The sequence below is a fragment of the Syngnathus scovelli genome, chromosome 16 (assembly GCF_024217435.2).
Source record: "Syngnathus scovelli strain Florida chromosome 16, RoL_Ssco_1.2, whole genome shotgun sequence".
NCBI classification, from domain to species: domain Eukaryota; kingdom Metazoa; phylum Chordata; class Actinopteri; order Syngnathiformes; family Syngnathidae; genus Syngnathus; species Syngnathus scovelli.
In genome coordinates, this window is record NC_090862.1 from 90,757 (window position 1) to 107,418 (window position 16,662).

Genomic DNA, 16,662 nt, shown 5'->3' on the forward strand with positions numbered 1-16,662 from the left:
ATTTCACACGTATACATAGTATATTTGAATAAAGGAAATGTACATGTTTATCATTTGAGTTTCAATGGTGCTGTTTTGCTATTTTTGAAAATGAAGGGAAGTAATGTTGTGCCTCGAGATAAGAATTGAAATGGTTTGTACTTTGCAATTTCACATCATTTCTTCTCATTTTCTCGCTACTATCCATGCCTTGAACCGATTTTGTCGTCACTACGATTGTGTGGGGAAATTTACGATTCGGATTAATAATGAAGGCAGCACGAGACGCGAAGCCAAATTTAAACTAAACAGACACACAAATCCACGAGAAGCATTTAAGAAATTCGAAAAGCTTTTTTTATTTCCCAAAAATCCATCGGGTACAAGCTCTCTTCACGTCGCGTCCCGCTTGATGTCGCCATGACGACGGGCCGAGCGATACCCTGAACGCGGATGGATCGGTCGCAACCCGGTCACCCCTGAGAAGGCCTGGGACACTCTTGATTTTTTTTTTTTTCCACTTTTAAAAAAAGGCCTTGTACGTAAAAAAAGAAGCCAATAACAAACAAGAATATGATCTAGTCTTCTATGGTACACGTAACAATATTAACTCTGATAAAAGCTTTATACATCCTCTACGGGGGTTTTCTACACTGAAGACATAGTGAGGCCGCCGGCCGGCTGCTTTTGTTACGGAGAGGCGGGAGATGGCAGAGACTGGCTTTATCACGACGGATGACACGCGCACGCACGCACACACACGCACGCACGCACGCACGCACACAAATATACATATTGCACAATGAGAGAAAAATGCATAGGATGTACGTCACCGACAGGAGTTGTGGTCACCTCGTGACTGGCAGGCGTTTGCAGCGCAGCGTGAGGGAAGTGGTCGCTATTGCTTTTAAATGTCAACCTTGTGATCACCTGATTGCTTATTTTTCGTGTGTACGAAGCAGTTTTAAGGTGCTTTTTTTGTGGTTGCCATGGTAACACTGTGCTTTTTTTCTTTTTGGGGTTCCCTCCCACACGCCATGCTGTCGATCAAACCCTCCTCTTCCTCCTCCTCCTCCTCCTCTTTGTCGGTGGCCCGTTTGTCAAGGTGTGAAGTGTTCCGGCGGTTTGGATGGCGCCAAACGGACACAAGGGGGATCACCACGTGGACCCGAGAATGTCTTAGAACGTCTTTAAAAAGGACATCAGGTGAAGCAGGGCTTTTCAAAGTGTGGGACAGTGAGTTTGGAAGGGGGGAGAAAAAAAAAGATATATATTTGTACGCTATCATTTTCTTTTTCCACTTACTTTGAGTTCTTGTGACTCACAGTGTCTGATGTAGCTGGTTAGCTTAGCGCATACAAATCACATTTTGTTTTTCTTTTCCTCAAGTTGCCTCATCTCCTAATTAGGTCCCATTTGAAATATTTTCCAATGAACCTTTTCTTTGCGTTTGCCGAGCTGCTGAGGTTCTCTGTCTCACATTTTGAAAAGCAAGCACTCAAGTAAAGGGAGCTTATCTTCAACGTACACCTAGACTGGTCTACAAAACACGGCACACGGTAAGAGGCGTAAAATCAAATGGCTATCAATGCGCTCCTCGCTCCCTCGCCTCGCCTCGCCGGTGACCACCGGAACAGAAAGAAGGCGTGATGGATGGGGGGGCTCGCCATTCTCCCTTAAGACAAGTTGACTGCATAGTTTGGTCACACAGAGAGAGGGGACACCAACCAGGCAGGGGAGGGGAGGGGAGGGCATTAGTAGGGGGAGAAGATGATGGGTGCGTGCGCGGGCCGCAGAGGACCCGGAGCGGGCCGGAAAAGCGCCGGCCCCAGGAAGGGCGTCTGTATGAAGGCGGCGGCGCCCATTGGGGGGCGTAGCGCCAGCGGGTTGGCGGCAACCGCGCACAGGGTGGGCGGCGCCAGGGGGCCGGGCAGGAAGCCCGCGGCCAAGCTCTTGGTCAGCTGCTTCTGCAAGGCCAGTTTGGTCTGGTGAACACACAGGGAGGACATGTTTGACTTGGTAAACATGAGGCCCCGGTCCTGCCCCGTCCCGTCCCGCCCCGCCCCGCTCAAGCGCATGTTTGCTGACGAACATCACGTGAGCACACCCAACTTGATGTTCAAGCATACATATGTGAGCCTCATCCAGGAAAAAGGTGAACGGTGTCTTCAGGCTAAAGGTGCTGTTGAATGGATTGCGTGGCTTGTTTCCATGACATCGTTTTGAGCTCCAAATGGATAAGAACTGCGTCCTTTGTTTCTATGACGACAGCCTGAAGCCGGAAACAATGGGTGCAACATCCTTCTTACCTTTGTGCTTGGCAAAGGTTCACAAGTTGCTCCTAGTTTGTGGCTTATTCAAAATAAAAACAGCAGCCGTGGCTCACGTGACATTTCAGTAACTCTCATCACGTGTGAGTAGGAATGTCCAACAGTTGAAGCTGGTTCAAATTGAAATATCAATTTTGAAAAAAAATCCCATTCTTTAAATTGACACCGCCATAGTTTTCTAGGTTAGAAAAGGTCTCATCAATGAATAAGAGCTAAGAAAAAAATACACAGCATGAATGCCACATTGTTAAGTTTAAGAGCATGTTTGCCTGTTGCCTTCATCCATAATAAACATATCAAAGCTTTTGTGTTGAGGCGGCGCACTCACCTGCGAGGAGAGCGAGGCCAGGCCGTAGCTGCCCAAAGCTTTCTTCATGGCCGACACAGTCGCGCCCGCGCAGCCGTTCCATCGCATGCTCTGTGTGTGTGTGTGTGTGTGTGTGTTGGGGGTGGGGGGGGGGGCTCGGGTCACGACGTGCCATAGCTATCCTTGTATTTGTGGCAGAGTGGGCCGGTCGCTCGTACTCACCGCTAAGCTGATCTGCTGGCTCTTGCTGTGCGGGCTGAATTTGGGCTTGGGCGGTTTTCCGGCCATTCGGTCCTTGTGCCGTCTGCTGTTCATGTGCTGAAGGAAGGCCAAAACAAAAAAACAGATCAGCATCTGTTGCCCTAACATCATCCTCGTCGTCATGGCGATGAGGGACGCGAAACCACCGTGTGCACAAAAGCGGACACATTTGCTCGCGTCTTTGACCATTTGAGTGGCTTCAAATGAGGCTTGGCATTTGAAAACCACGACACACCTGGCTGAGCTGCGTCTCGGAGTTGACAAAGATCTCGCACACTTGGCACTGAAAGCTCTTGTTGGTGACGCCCACGCTGCCTTTGCTCGCCAGCCGCTTGCTCTTATAGCTGGCGCGGGCCGCCGCCATCTTGCCGCGGCGGCGGGGCAGCACGCTTTGACCTTCTAGCGTCAGCTTGTGTTTTGTACCTGGGGGGAGGGGCGGCACAACGCCACGGAGACCGTCAGGACGCCAGCCGGCACAAAAAGAGACAAACGCTACGTCCGCCGTACCGCTGTTGTGGGCTTCCAGCTGCGAGGCCGAGTTCATGGTCACTTTGCAGACGGGACAGTGAAGGTGCGCTTTGCTCTTCTTGCCCTCCTCGTCCGCCCGCGCCTCTCCGTCGGCGCCGGACGAGTCCGTCCGGCCTCTCGAGCCCTCGGTCGCCTCCGGAGCGGCGGAGTCAGACGCCGCCGCCGTGTCAGCGAGCCGCAAGGTCGGCGAGAGCCGCAAGGTCGGCGAGAGCCGCAAGGTCGGCGAGAGCGGCGGCGGCGGCGCTCCGGCGGCCGCCACGTCCGACGGAGGCGCGGCCGAGCCCTCCTCTGTTTTGACGTCCGGGGAGTCTGACTGAAGACCTGCGGGGATGTACGCAGAATTCAAAGTTGAAAGTGAAATGTTCCCAATATTGTCTGATACGTAGTATGTCAGCGGACTGACTTGCATTGCACATGTTTCCTTCATAGACTTTGCACATTTCACCCAGGACCTCAGCGGACTGACTGGCATTCCACATGTTTCCTTCATGGACTTTGCACATTTCACCCAGGACCAACGACTTCATCCCATCTGTTGCTCCTTTGCCACCATTGATTTTTCTTTCCCCAGTCAATTCATCACTGGAGATAAGCAGTGGAACTGCCACAGAAAATGAATCCCGATTAGGGCGTAATGCTCGTGCCGGAAGGGGGTTGGTTCAAGCTCCTCAGGCCTCCAGAGCTGTACTCGTGAGAGCCATCCATGGATTAAGCAAACGCGACTCTTAAGGAACTTTCAGTCTCCAAAAAGAAAAATGGAACAAATCCCCAGACAATGGTACTGAGAGAAGAGCGAATGAGACGTTTTCAACCAAATCTGGAGGAGCCATAGACACTTGACTCCATTGAGCCATGAACAAAATGGCAGCCTTGGCAATCAGACGGCAACAAAGGCGCTTTCATGCCCACGGACGACCCCGTCAAATGGCATCGTTTGAGTCTCCGTTGCGGAAGCTCCGTGACTGACGCTCTCCCTCCCGGCTGACCCGCGAAGCCTCGTATCGATCGATTGCGCGAGCGTCTAGCGCGCGTGGGAAGTGTCGCCGCTGCCAACTAAACACAATCCTTTCCGAGCGCCGGCCAGATTGGCAAAGTGTCAGCGCCGGGAGCGGACCATTGGCGGGGGAGGAGTGCCGCAACCCGCCCGCCGCTCCTTTATGGATCTTGGGATCAATGTGGCACGAGGCGGAAATGAATCCACGCTTGAAGAGTCCAATTAAAAGGCGCGTCATTTCACAAGTGCTGGATTGATCCGGTTGATGTCAAACATCGTTACGCGTGAGCCCGAAAGCTGACGAGGAAATGATCATTAGCGCAATTGAAGAGGACGGTGATTGACGCTTGCCGTCATCAATGCAGTCTCCGGGGGGAACGCCCGCCCGCCGCCCGCCACGACCCGACCCTGCCAACACTTTGTCATTTTTGATGTCTCCTCTTAAATGCTGACATGAAGACTTGAATCATGCATTGTGTGTCAAGTCTAAACAATTTTGGCCACACGTGCAATCCCGGCCGGCAGCCAGCCGCTTTCCTTTCAAGTCGCTCTGACGGAGTAGCCAAGGCGTCCAAACGCAAAGAAAGGCTGAGTCTGTTAGCAATTAGCAGCTAACGTCACTTCAGCGATGAGTCCCATGATGTCTGTGAATTGGACCTGTTTGGAGGAGCAGGTGTGATATTGGCGCCCGGCGTTCATTACAGGCTGGCCGGCCGGGGCCGCGTTTCAATTTCACGTGGAGCCAGTCAATCACGCAATGACGCCGCTCAGAAGAGCATAACAAGCCGCTGACGGACTTTGCCATGCTCTCCGTTTCCGTTTGCTTTGACGTACTTATTCCCTCCTCTGAGCTGGGCTCGGCAGCAGGGGGCGTGGCTGCGACGTCCGCCCTCTCGGTCCGGTCCCTGGCCGCGGCTTGGCCGGCCCGCCGCTGCCTGTTCTTCTGCGCCTCCATGGCTTTGAGCTTGCGTGTGTGCTTGTGGCCCTTGTAGTGAGCCTCCGCCTGGTTCTGCGGCACAGCCAGAACGAGAAAGAGCCAAAAGAGATTTTAATCCATGTCATGTCTTGGCGGCGGAGAGGGAGCAAGACGTCTGGATGGGCAGGCCATGTCCCAAAAAAATTGCACATTGTGAGCGGCGGTCTGTTCCCGCCTGATAACGGCTGCGGCACGCCGGGAGGCCAGCGGTAGTATAATTGCATGTGAAATGCGCAACAACTATGGCCTATCAACGCGCACAGCGAGAGGGCTGCCTGTTAATGCCGCACGCCGTGCACGCCGCGCGCACGCGCACCCAAGTACGATGTGATTGCTCTCCGCTTAATCGGAGAGCAAAGCGTGGTCCAATCGGAAGAAATCAATGAGAGATTGTGCCGCGAGCTGGAAAAAAAATGGTGAGGACGCCGCGAGGACAGTTGCGGCCAAGTGGTGAGGCGTCGGTCTCGGAAAACCAAGACGGTGGCGGGCGGCAGTCTCGGTAGGGTGTCCTATCTTTCGCGTATGCTTTGCATGATGCCTCCGAATAATGTGCTGTGTAAAGGCTTCAAACGTGGCCGAGCAGAGCAGAGCAGAGCAGAGCAGAGCAGAGCAGAGCAGAGCAGAGCAATCCTCCCATAGCAGCTGAGTGTCTGCGGCCAAAACACGGAGCAACGCTACTTGGATTGATTTGTGCCTTTTTGAGATTGTTTTGGACGGCCGGTTGGCTGGCTGGCTGGCTGGCTGGCCGGCCGGCCGGCCGGCCACGCTTCGTCGCTATAAATAACCACGGGCTGATTATGTCCTGAAGCCAGAACAAATGTCTCTACGTTCAAAATTGCATAAAGCCCAAACGTCCCAATCCAAGCTACCGAAACGCTTTTGGACACGTGATGCTCGTCACGCTCGCTCAAGTAAACCGACCGGCTTTCTCACCCCGAGTGTAAATTTGGGTTTATGCCGGAGTCCAGGCGACTTTGCGCACCTAAACTCCGCACAGACAAATGATAAATAGCTTGTTGAAGGAAGGGCCTGCGGGATCTCGCAGCTCTTTTGAACATTTGTATCACTCATGTCTGCCACTTTGCTTTTGTGCATATGCATCAAACGACCTGCCATATGTGTGTGTGTGTGTGTGTGTGCGTGTGTGCGTGTGTGTGTGTGTGTATGTGCGCGTGTGTGTGACTCACTCTCTGCCTCCGTGTGTGTGTGTGCGTGTGTGTGTGTGTGTGTGAATGCTTCCTGCTGAGCCTGCTGATTGTTTCTGCTCGTGGCTGATAAACGGAGGCTCTCCCTGCTGTCTAATCCCTCGTGCCAAAACACACACACACACACACACACACACACACACACACACACACACACACACACACACACACACACACACACACAGAGTCACACACAGAGTCAGCGCAGTGCAGTCAAGTTGGGCTTGCAGGCAGAAAAGCAAAGAAGGCAAGGAGGTTTAGCCATTGCATGTTAAATCATTAAATGCGTCCTTACCGTGGAGTTAAAGCGCAGGTGGCAAATGTTGCAGGAGATGATCTGCTTCTTCTTGAGGGGCTGCGGGACGCCAAAGGTGTGATTGATCACTGCCTTCTGCACAGGGTCCATCTAAAAGAGAAACATCCAGAAGTTCAGGTTTGCTCACACGCAGCATCACCTTCAGTTTATGAGACTTAAAGAAAAAAAAAAGTCTGTGTGTGTGTGTGTGTGTATTGAGGACTTGGGTGAAAGTGAATTTCTCTTTCCACTTTGGTCAGGGCAGGCAGCCTTTGTTTTAGGAACGTTCCCATTGTGTGTCGGCAGACATCCGGAGCCTACTCTGCTCTAAATGCCTCTTTTGTCTCAAAGAGGAGAAAAGCAGCTGAACGGAGCACGTGACGGACGGATGGACGGACGGACGCACGCACAGACGGATGGACGGACGGAAGCAGCCGCACCCAACCTCGTCGGCCATCTGTACCGAGGCGACGTCCGCTCGGGTGCTCTTTGCGCACTCGGGCCGTTTGCTTTTGATCCAGTTGGAGCTCGGGCCGCAGATGAGATGTGGCGACATAGCGCCTCGCTTTCTGCGGCTGTGAGGCTGCAGGGTGCTTTCTGTTTCATTTATCTGCAGATGGAAGCTCAGGGAGCCGACACGCACGTAAATAAATATACACGGGCCACACCTGGACACCGCGCCAACTTTCAGCTTGAATTATTCAGAGGCAGAGCACTCAGAGAGCGCAGACCAGACCTCCACCAAGGCCTGTGAAATCATTCAGTCAGCATGAACCGTTTTGGAGCCAAAATGACATCAAGCCCCCCCCCCCCCACATCACACACAAAAAAAAAAAACTTCACCATTTTCTTGTCGCACGCGGCGCTATTCCCGGACGAATAGAAACCGAACGGCAGCCAATGTGACGTCACTCACCGAGTTGAAGTTGGGGAAGAGGCTGAGCGGCGACGAGCCGTTGAGACGGAACGGCAGCAGGTGCTTCAGGTCCAGCTGGGGCTGCTGCAGCGGCCGTCCCGCCACGGGCAGCGAGGCCACCAGCGGCCCGCCTTGTCCTGATGTACCTGAGAAAAAGAAAAGAAAAATGTTGATATGCCGTCCGTATTAGGTGTTGTTGTTTTTTTTCTTGTGATGCCAAATAACAAAATGGGTACTCTAGACATCATCGAGTAATCTTGCTACCATTCCTTGCAGTATTGGACTTTGTGCCGCACACCCCCAGCAAAGAGTGCCTCGCACCCCCACCCACCTTTAAATGCATCTTTTCAATACAGACGCCAGCCAAGTAGGTGGAAGCGGGAGGGAGGGAGGGAGGGAGGGAGGGAGGGAGGGAGGGAGGGAGGGATATCAGATTTCAAATAGGATGAAGAGATTTCTAATTTTCCGCTTGGTCGCATTTCAGCAGCGGTGGGCTGCGGCGATAGCATTTACACGAGCGGCAGGATCAATCATCGGTGTCAGGCCGGGTCAAAGGGGCTTTGCGTCGTGAGGTGATAACTTACAGCACAGACAAAGAAAAGCAATCAGTGAGCTCGCAATAAGAAGCAAAGGTGGGACAAAGTGCACCATTACAGGAAGGTACGCTCGTACAGATATTTGAAGTCGCTCGCTCGCTCGCTCGCTACCGGTGCCTGTCCCACACCCACAGACAAGCTACAAAAATGGATACAAATAGTCATCATTGACCCGTTTATGAAGATGCAAATGGGAAGAATAAATCCACTTGACGCTTTTTATAAAGTGCTGCACCCAGCCGGCCAGTTATCAGGCGACCCCCCCCAGGCAGCTTATTAAATCACTACCTGACGCCTGCCTGTGCGTGCACGTCCCTAGAAGGAAGGCTATGACACACAGCAAATAGTTGCCCGAAGCAAAGTTGCTCCTCATTGCATGCTGGCTGGCTGGCTGGCTGGCTGGCTGGCTGGCCGGCCGGCTGGCTGGCTGGCTGGCTAACTGCAGCCGGCAGCCACAAACAACCTCCTTCTATCAACACACCACATCGTCATCCGTTTTGTTGTTGTCCAAAGTCCGCCCGAGTCCAGGCCTCAGAGCAAACTGTCCGATTTCTTCTTCTTCTTCTCGAGCGCTGGTGAGTCATTGCGTTTGGTTACACAACGAACGGCCAGCGTCGTGCCGCATCTGTTGGATGTGCAAATGTGTGATTCCCAACTTTATGACAGCATGAGAAAGAGAAGCTGGCGCCACGACAATTCCAAAAAAGGACCTTTTTACTCCATCACACCGTGAAACCCTGACATGAAAGAACAAGCAAGAGCGTCACGTCATGAGAGAGAAAAAAAAAGTAATGTCACGAGACGGTCAAACGACGGAGGCCGCTAAAGTGCTCGCTCCTGTCCGTGCAAGAAAGCCAAGCTGCTCTTTGCGCATCTGACGGGCCGAGCCGTCCGAGCCACAACGGGGACGTTTCATTTGGTTGCGAGAAAGTGAGCCGTGTTGGATGGACGACATTAGCCCGCCGTCACTTTTAATTCAAGACAGACGCTTTTGGCCGGCCGCTCTCGTAATAACGGGCCGACCTCATGGTTGGATGTGATAACGTAAGGACGCCGTGTGAGCCGCATGCTCTCCCTCGCTCGCTCGCTCGCTCTCCAGCAGCGTTTCAAAATGTTCTTGTGCTAAGTACTACACGCTGCGCTGGGGAAACCAGTGGAATCAAAATTGATTCTCAGCCAGAATTGTCATCACCCGGAGAGATTCAGCTGGAAAAGTATTCTCACGCCACGTTTATGTGCTTATCACGTTCCCGTCGTGCCAATGACAAAACGCTCTTACATTGTCACATAGTCGTTTGATCTTCTCACGATGCATGCCACCACTTGTACTAGGTGCTCACAATTGACGCATTGCACGCATCCGTCCTAGCGCGTGCTAATGTTTACTTTGGTGCGCTGCCGTCAAAAGGTTCTCCTCGGACGGCCTGGCCTCCATCGAAACAAATGAGTTTTGTCAGGCGAGTTGCGATCGGCCAACCCGAGCGCCGGCGCTCGCTCGGTCCGTCTGTCCGTCTGTCTGTCTATCAAGCTGAGACAATGAGCTCGGTCGGAGCCATCCGCAAACTAATTGCTCCGCTTCCCCGCCGGGTGACTTGGCCGACCGAGGGCGCCTCACTCGCGGGAAACAAACCGCACGAGACACAACAAGGGGCCGGCCGAGGAAGAACCCGACGCCTACGTTGGTTCGGCCAGAGACTTCCAAACCAAATACAACCACATTGAAGGGCTGTCAAGGGCGAGTCAGAGGACCAAAATAAACGGACGTTTGTGTTTGAAAAGGCACAACAACAACAACAAACAAAACAATCTCAAGCACATTTCAGGCAAAACAACAGGACACATCACGGGGCAGGCAAAGTGGCATGACGCTTTTCATAGAGACGTGCCACCAGGAACATTGCGTGCGTGCGTGCGTGCGTGCGTCTCTTTCAATTAGGATCGACAGCATCTTTTCATCTGCGAATGGACTTATTTCTGTCATCAACTTCTTCAGCAAAGAAACGGGAGGGAGGGAGGGAGGGAGGTAGGCAGCTTGCCGCTATGACGCAGAGAAGTGAGGAGGAATAAAAAAAACAAAAGCAACACTGCCGCTACACGTCTGACATTGCGCGAGTCGTCGTCGTCATGGAAATCGACCGAGCTGCGCTACTCGTGCCGCTTAACAAAGGAAACGTGAATCCAAATTGATGACAGACAGACACACTGCCGTTACGGGGCCGGCCGGCCGGCCGGCGATAGTTTTCCTCATAGCTTGCGTCGATTTACAGTGAAATCAAACAGTCAGGCATGCTCAAGGCTAAATTCAAGATGAAAAGAGTTCAACAAAAAATGCATGTCGTGGGGATGGATGATGTATATTTTTTTTTTTTTTTGCATTGGGAATTGAACGGGTTGACTTCTCCCAATTATTACACTCGAGCCACTCACACGCACACACACCACTACGCTTGCTAATGTCTTCATCCCCTGGCCGGCTCAAACAGATCCCGTTAGGTCTCAGCTCCACCAAACGGCTGCCTGGCTGCCTGCCTGCCTGCCTGCCTGCCTGCCTGCCTGCCTGCCTGGCTGCCTGCCTGGCTGCCTGCCTGGCTGCCTGCCTGGCTGCCTGCCTGGCTGCCTGCCTGGCTGCCTGCCTGGCTGCCTGCCTGGCTGCCTGCCTGGCTGCCTGCCTGGCTGCCTGCCTGGCTGCCTGCCTGGCTGCCTGCCTGGCTGCCTGCCTGGCTGCCCGCCCACCCGCCCGCCTGCGCGACCTTCTGATAAGAGTCCGTATCTGAAGGAGCAAAGGAAGGCCGCGTCGGCCGGTCACCTTGGTTGTTTTTCCCCACGGCATTAGAACTCCCCGCGTCGTGTTCGAGAGCTTTCGAGGGGGAGGCAGTGCACCGCTTTCACTCTCTAAATTGTGACATCCTAACGTGGCGATGCAGAGTAAGGTGCAAGTGGAAGTACGGCTTCGCTCATCCGCCAAAATGGACGGATGGGAGAGAAGATTGGAAAGTGGACGATTAGCAGCAGAGATAAGCAACCGGACGCTGACAAATGGAGGCAAGAAAGCAGGCAAGTACAGGTTAGGAAGCGAAATCTTGGAAAGTCTCGCTCCTCCTCAGCAGCGAAGAATAAAACTAACATCTTCTCCCCCGCCGTCGTCAGCCGACAAAGCGATCCGTCGCCTCCGGCTGAAGAGCGGAACTCTCAGCGACAAATAGCTCGTCTCTTTCGTACGCCCTTCCAAACCTGGGCGGATGGCAAAGACGACGGACGCATCCCCGTGCAAAGTTGCCGAAGGCTCCGCCGCTTGACTCGTCGTCGCGGCAATAATCCAGCGACATTGGAGCTGACGAATGGAACGGAACACTTTTGCCGGAATTGCACGTTGGACTTCCACCAAAGAAAGTTCCAATGTTTTGTGCTTCATGACCTTGGCAGGCAGAAGAGGAAACAGGGATTCAAGCAGAGCTTTCTAACGTGTGTACAAAATGAGGCCTCCCTCATCTGCTTGGTCAGGATTTCCCCCACAAATGTGCATTTCCATCCATCTGGTTTGGTGTCAAATCTGTGCTCAGTTGCACAACGAATTCAGGCAAAGTCAGCCGCCAAATAAAACTTGTCTAGAGCCTACAGTGATGTGCTCGTTAACAAAAGGCTTTGTTGACCTTTGGCTGACATGCGCTAACGCGCCCGCCGCTAGCTCGCTTGGCTGCGCCTCCGAGACAAAGAGGATTGAATGTTAATCTGGCCTTAAGTACGACGGGCTGGGGGCTCACAACACTCCACACAACACTGCTAATCAAAAAGAGAGCAGCAGCACAGCGGCGGGGCGGACACAATGACCTCACATCACTGACAATCAAAAGCAGCTTCCATGACCAAATGAGGTACCCGCGCAATCGTCCCTCGGTGATGACCAACGTGCCGAGAAAAGACCACGGCAATCAGATGTCAGAAAGTCTGAAATCATCTTTCCCAGCGTCTGCGAGGTAGCTCCGGGAGTAGTTTAAGGCCCCAGCCTCTCGGAGCCTTACTCATCTCATTCGCACCTCCCCTGAGAGCAAGGCGGCCTTAGGAATGCACACGGAAGGAGACAAATTGAGCTGCCCTGGTCGTTCCACAACATGATGGGGATGAGAGGAGCATCAGAAAAGAAAGGCGTCTTTCGCGCCAGTGGGGAAGTGGTGCTACAACGTCAGACCATTACTCATGTTGTCAGAGCCAACCCACCCACCGTACGTGCATGCGTACGCCTGCCTTGCGGCGTCTACAAGCCGTCCGTCGCTTTGGCAGCCGGCCCACACGCCAATCACAAGAAAACGTCACTTTGGACCAATAAACATGACTCGGGAAAAAAAAGGGGGGGGGGGGGGGGGGTAAGCGGAAGGGACCACCCAGGGTCACATGATGAAAAATTGATGCAAAGATATCACCAGAGAGAGACAGTCGACAGTATTTCAACAGGGACATTTTAAAGTTATTAAAGGCACATCCAATAAAATGAAAATGATTTGGAATATGGTTACAGAAGAGACATTTACACCCCACGATCTACACACACAGGCGCGCACACACACACACGCACACAAAAGCTGGCGCCACCCGCTGGACTCTTTTGTCTGTTTTGGCAAAAAAACTTCAAATGACATCGCAGGGACGTTTGACAATAGCAACAGCTCCAGCATTCTGACAAATACATCAGGACAAGAGAAGAAGGTGTTTTCGCGTACAACACTTCAGGTAGGGCTGTTCGAGTGACAACAAATATGACACGCTTCCTTCTTATGATTATGGTGCTGCACATTTAAATTTTGCCGCAAACACTGCGGGGACGACGCGCGCTGACAAAAGCTAACACAATTTGACTGCAGAGCTGTTTGTCCAGCTAATAAAACTGCATGTTTGTGCGCGCGCGGGCGGGCGGGCGGGCAGGCGGGCGCGCAAGCAGCCACCTTCACGCCTCAGGCCCGACGACGATGACGACGACAAACGCCGAGGCTCGCTAGGTTCATCCATCATCCACTATCGCATCTGATCGTGTGCGCTTTTTGCTATGCGCACACACACACACCGAGTCACATTCCCAGCCAAAATGAAAACTAAAAAGTGTGTTGTCGTGGGCTGTGTCACATAAAGAGAGAAAAGAAAAGACAACGCTCAGTAAAAGTGCTATCTCAATGGCTGTGTCTCTTACTGTGAGAAAGAACACGACAACACTCACACTCCAAGTGCCGCAAAAGGATCAGACAAAAGTGGAAGGTCAAAGGTTGTGCCACACGAGTCACACAAAGTGGGTTGTGCCGTATAAAGGATACAATACACGCAGCACGAGTCACGGAATCAAGAGCGTAGCATTGGCTGGCTGGCCGGCCGCTAACTGGCCGGCCGCTAACTGGCCGGCCGCTAACTGGCCGGCCGCTAACTGGCCGGCCGCTAACTGGCCGGCCGCTAACTGGCCGGCCGCTAACTGGCCGGCCGCTAACTGACCGGCCGCTAACTGACCGCTGACTAGCTAAAGCGTTAGCCAATCTGTGTTGGGTGACTGCTCGTCAGTTACGGCAGAAGGCAGGCGCGTGAAAAGACAAAAGGATTTCCGTCGAATCCTGACCTCAAAGTCTGTGATACGGTGAAGCCACAAAAAGCCAAACGTGATATACCGCGGCACGACGCAGCGCAACGTCAATTCAATTGTTTTAGGTTGTAGCGTTCCTGCCAGACTATGGCCCCGACCGACTACGGCAGCTTCTTGCCTGCAAGCGTCTTTTCCATTTAAACCCCATGCAAAGCGGCGGCAACCATTTTAATTGCGTGGCGGCCATTTTAGGCCATAAAGTTTGCTACTGCTTTCAATCGGCGTCTAGACGTGTTAATCGGCGAGTCAAAGAATATGTCAGCTTACTACGGCTCTTAAGTCCACCACTTATTTGCCGCTAAGCTCTCTCACAGCTTGTGAGTGGAACCATCACACACATAATTAGCTCTGATTGAGCCAGGGACCTCAGTTTAGTGCAGATTAGCCTCCCCGATCAAGGAGAAGATGGAGAATGGCACCCATTCCCCAGCCTGTAATCAGCCCTCCCACAGCCCGTCAAGTCTCATGGCTGCCTGCAGGGCTAAGTCCCCCCCCCCCCCGAAAAAAAGCAACAACAAAAAAAAAGCTGCATTTGCACGGCAGCTCTGCCAAAAAGGACGCAAAATCAAGCGCTTTTGTCGTTACGACGGCGTCCATTTGCAAGCGCGGCGGCGGCGGCAGCGGCCCTGAAAATGGACAGCCGCTTTGCGTAGGAATTCGTCACGTTCAGACGAGAGCGTCCTTCCGGAAAAATGGCACCATTCTACCTTGTGTCGCGGGAAAAGACAAAGACAAATACTGGGCCAGAGTGACAAATGTCCTCATTGGCGTGCGTCGCAGGGGTCACCTTGTGTCAATAAATAAACATGCAAGAACTATTCCAAATCTCCATGTCAGAATTATCAATAAACTCATTGAAATGATTTTTCACATTTCCACATGCAATTTCTTTTCAAAACATTTTCCATCTTAACAACGTCCAATTATCCTTATGTGATTGAACTACAAATGAATTGGAACACAATTTTCGATTTTGAAGCCCAATATTTGTTTGAAGCACATATGCTCACGGAAACCTGAAACATATTGTCTAATTAGTCGTCTATTTTGAATTGATCAATTGATAAATTAAGATTAAAAATGATCATATTCATAATATTAGAAAAGGAGAATTCAGTGCATTCTTTCAAACGTGAAAAAAAGGATCATTTTAAGGGGGAGCGACTTGAATTCGTCTTTGTAGCGGAATATGATTATGAAACCTAATATAGTATAATAGTGTTTGGGGGTGAACGGTTATTTTATTGCGCCAGCTTGATTCAAATATTTGAGATCCTTTTTTCGTTATCCAAGTGAACGGAGGATGAAGTTGGGTGCTGAGGCTGAGGCGGGCGGATGCTGTGCGAGCCAGCGAGCATGTGAATTTAAACAAGTGGGAGGCTCCATTCAAGGGACTTTTTAATCACAAAGAGCGGAGGACTCACCGATGAGCATGGCAGCGGCGTGTACACGGGGGAGGGAGCACAGGTGTGCACGGAAGCGCCCGCCTGATGTCGGAGCGTCCCCTCCCGGGTTTGATGACAAACGCCGCCGCCACCGCCACTCCGACGGGTGTCCGGGAATTTGTGGCCGGATCCTCGGTTAAAATCCCTCCCGCTGTCGCTCGCTGCTCGTCTCGGCTGGACGGAGGCGAGGAATGAATGAGGCGGAAGAGAGGGAGGAGAAGAGCGGAGCAGCCCAGACCTCCTCTCGCTCTCTCTCTCTCTCTCTCTCTGTCTGTCTCTCGCTGGCTCTCTCGCTCTGATTCCCCTCGCTCTCTCTTGCGTCTTCTGTCCCCCTCTCACTACCTGGGCGGCGGCATACAAATGTTTCATTTTGTATTCTTTAAGAGGCATCGCTTCATGACGGTCGGGGCAGCAAGGGTGCTATCGGGTCAGGAACTTCATGACAGGGTTTTTCTTCTTCTTTGCTTTTCCTTCATGCGTGCCGTGCCGTGCCGCGCCGCGCCGCGCATCCATCTCACGCTTCATCTTGTATCACTTTTTTTTCCCTTTTTCCCTACGTCCAATAAATCGGAATCTGTCACCTATCAGCATCGCATCCAAGAGTTGTCGCCTCGGTAGACCTCAGTTCAGTCAAAATCAAACAACGAAATGCGGTCGCTCCCATTATGTTTGTCCTAATAATTCGAGTGAAAAAGTACGACTTTGGTTCCTCGGATGGGTGTCGTGAATTCCAGCCGATTTGGTTTTGACAACAACAAAAAAGTACCACTGAGTGAAGATGTTGACTCCCGCATTACAACGCGAGGTTGATTTAAAAAACGAGCCGACTTCTACCTTCACCCCGTCGGATACCCCGACACGCGGCCCCGTCTTCCCTCTGGGCTCGATAAAAAGCGGCAAAGCGGCGACGGCCGTGATGTCGCTGCCGCCGAGAAGCCAAGTACAAAGGAAATCCAATCGTCCCAGCGAGCGTTTGACGGCTGTGAGAAACAACAACAACTCAGCAGAGCAACTAAAGGCCACCTCGGGTCGGTAACAGCCAGCGGATTCGGTTCCGAGAGAAGGTCAAGCTGTCGAGTCGGCCGGGATATACGTACTACGTATTGGTAGTTTGTTGGTTTTGGGAGACGACCGCCTCGCTCGCCCGCCGTGGCGCAGTCAAGAGTGAGCACAAGTTGAAATGGGACTAAAAACAAAGACGTCGTTTCTTTTC

The 16,662-nt window shown here is 52.4% G+C and overlaps 1 protein-coding gene across 3 annotated transcripts in view; it reads right to left on the bottom strand.

Moving 5' to 3' along the window:
• Positions 1 to 313: 313 nt before the first annotated feature.
• The window catches only part of znf385c (zinc finger protein 385C), a 41,562-nt gene continuing 25,213 nt past the window's right edge, over positions 314 to 16,662 (bottom strand). Inside the window, exons 1-9 of one of the 3 annotated variants that reach the window (XM_049744439.2) lie at positions 15,429 to 16,651; positions 7,792 to 7,937; positions 6,876 to 6,986; positions 5,234 to 5,408; positions 3,385 to 3,726; positions 3,113 to 3,300; positions 2,839 to 2,934; positions 2,638 to 2,727; positions 314 to 1,964 (exon numbers count right to left, since the gene is read on the bottom strand). In XM_049744439.2, the coding sequence (XP_049600396.1) occupies positions 1,734 to 1,964; positions 2,638 to 2,727; positions 2,839 to 2,934; positions 3,113 to 3,300; positions 3,385 to 3,726; positions 5,234 to 5,408; positions 6,876 to 6,986; positions 7,792 to 7,937; positions 15,429 to 15,438 (1,389 nt within the window). In that variant the 5' untranslated portion in view covers positions 15,439 to 16,651 and the 3' untranslated portion in view covers positions 314 to 1,733. Of the gene's footprint in view, positions 1,965 to 2,637; positions 2,728 to 2,838; positions 2,935 to 3,112; positions 3,301 to 3,384; positions 3,727 to 5,233; positions 5,409 to 6,875; positions 6,987 to 7,791; positions 7,938 to 15,428; positions 16,652 to 16,662 lie in introns of those variants that run through there. The other 2 variants (XM_049744436.2, XM_049744437.2) reach the window with 2 other exon arrangements.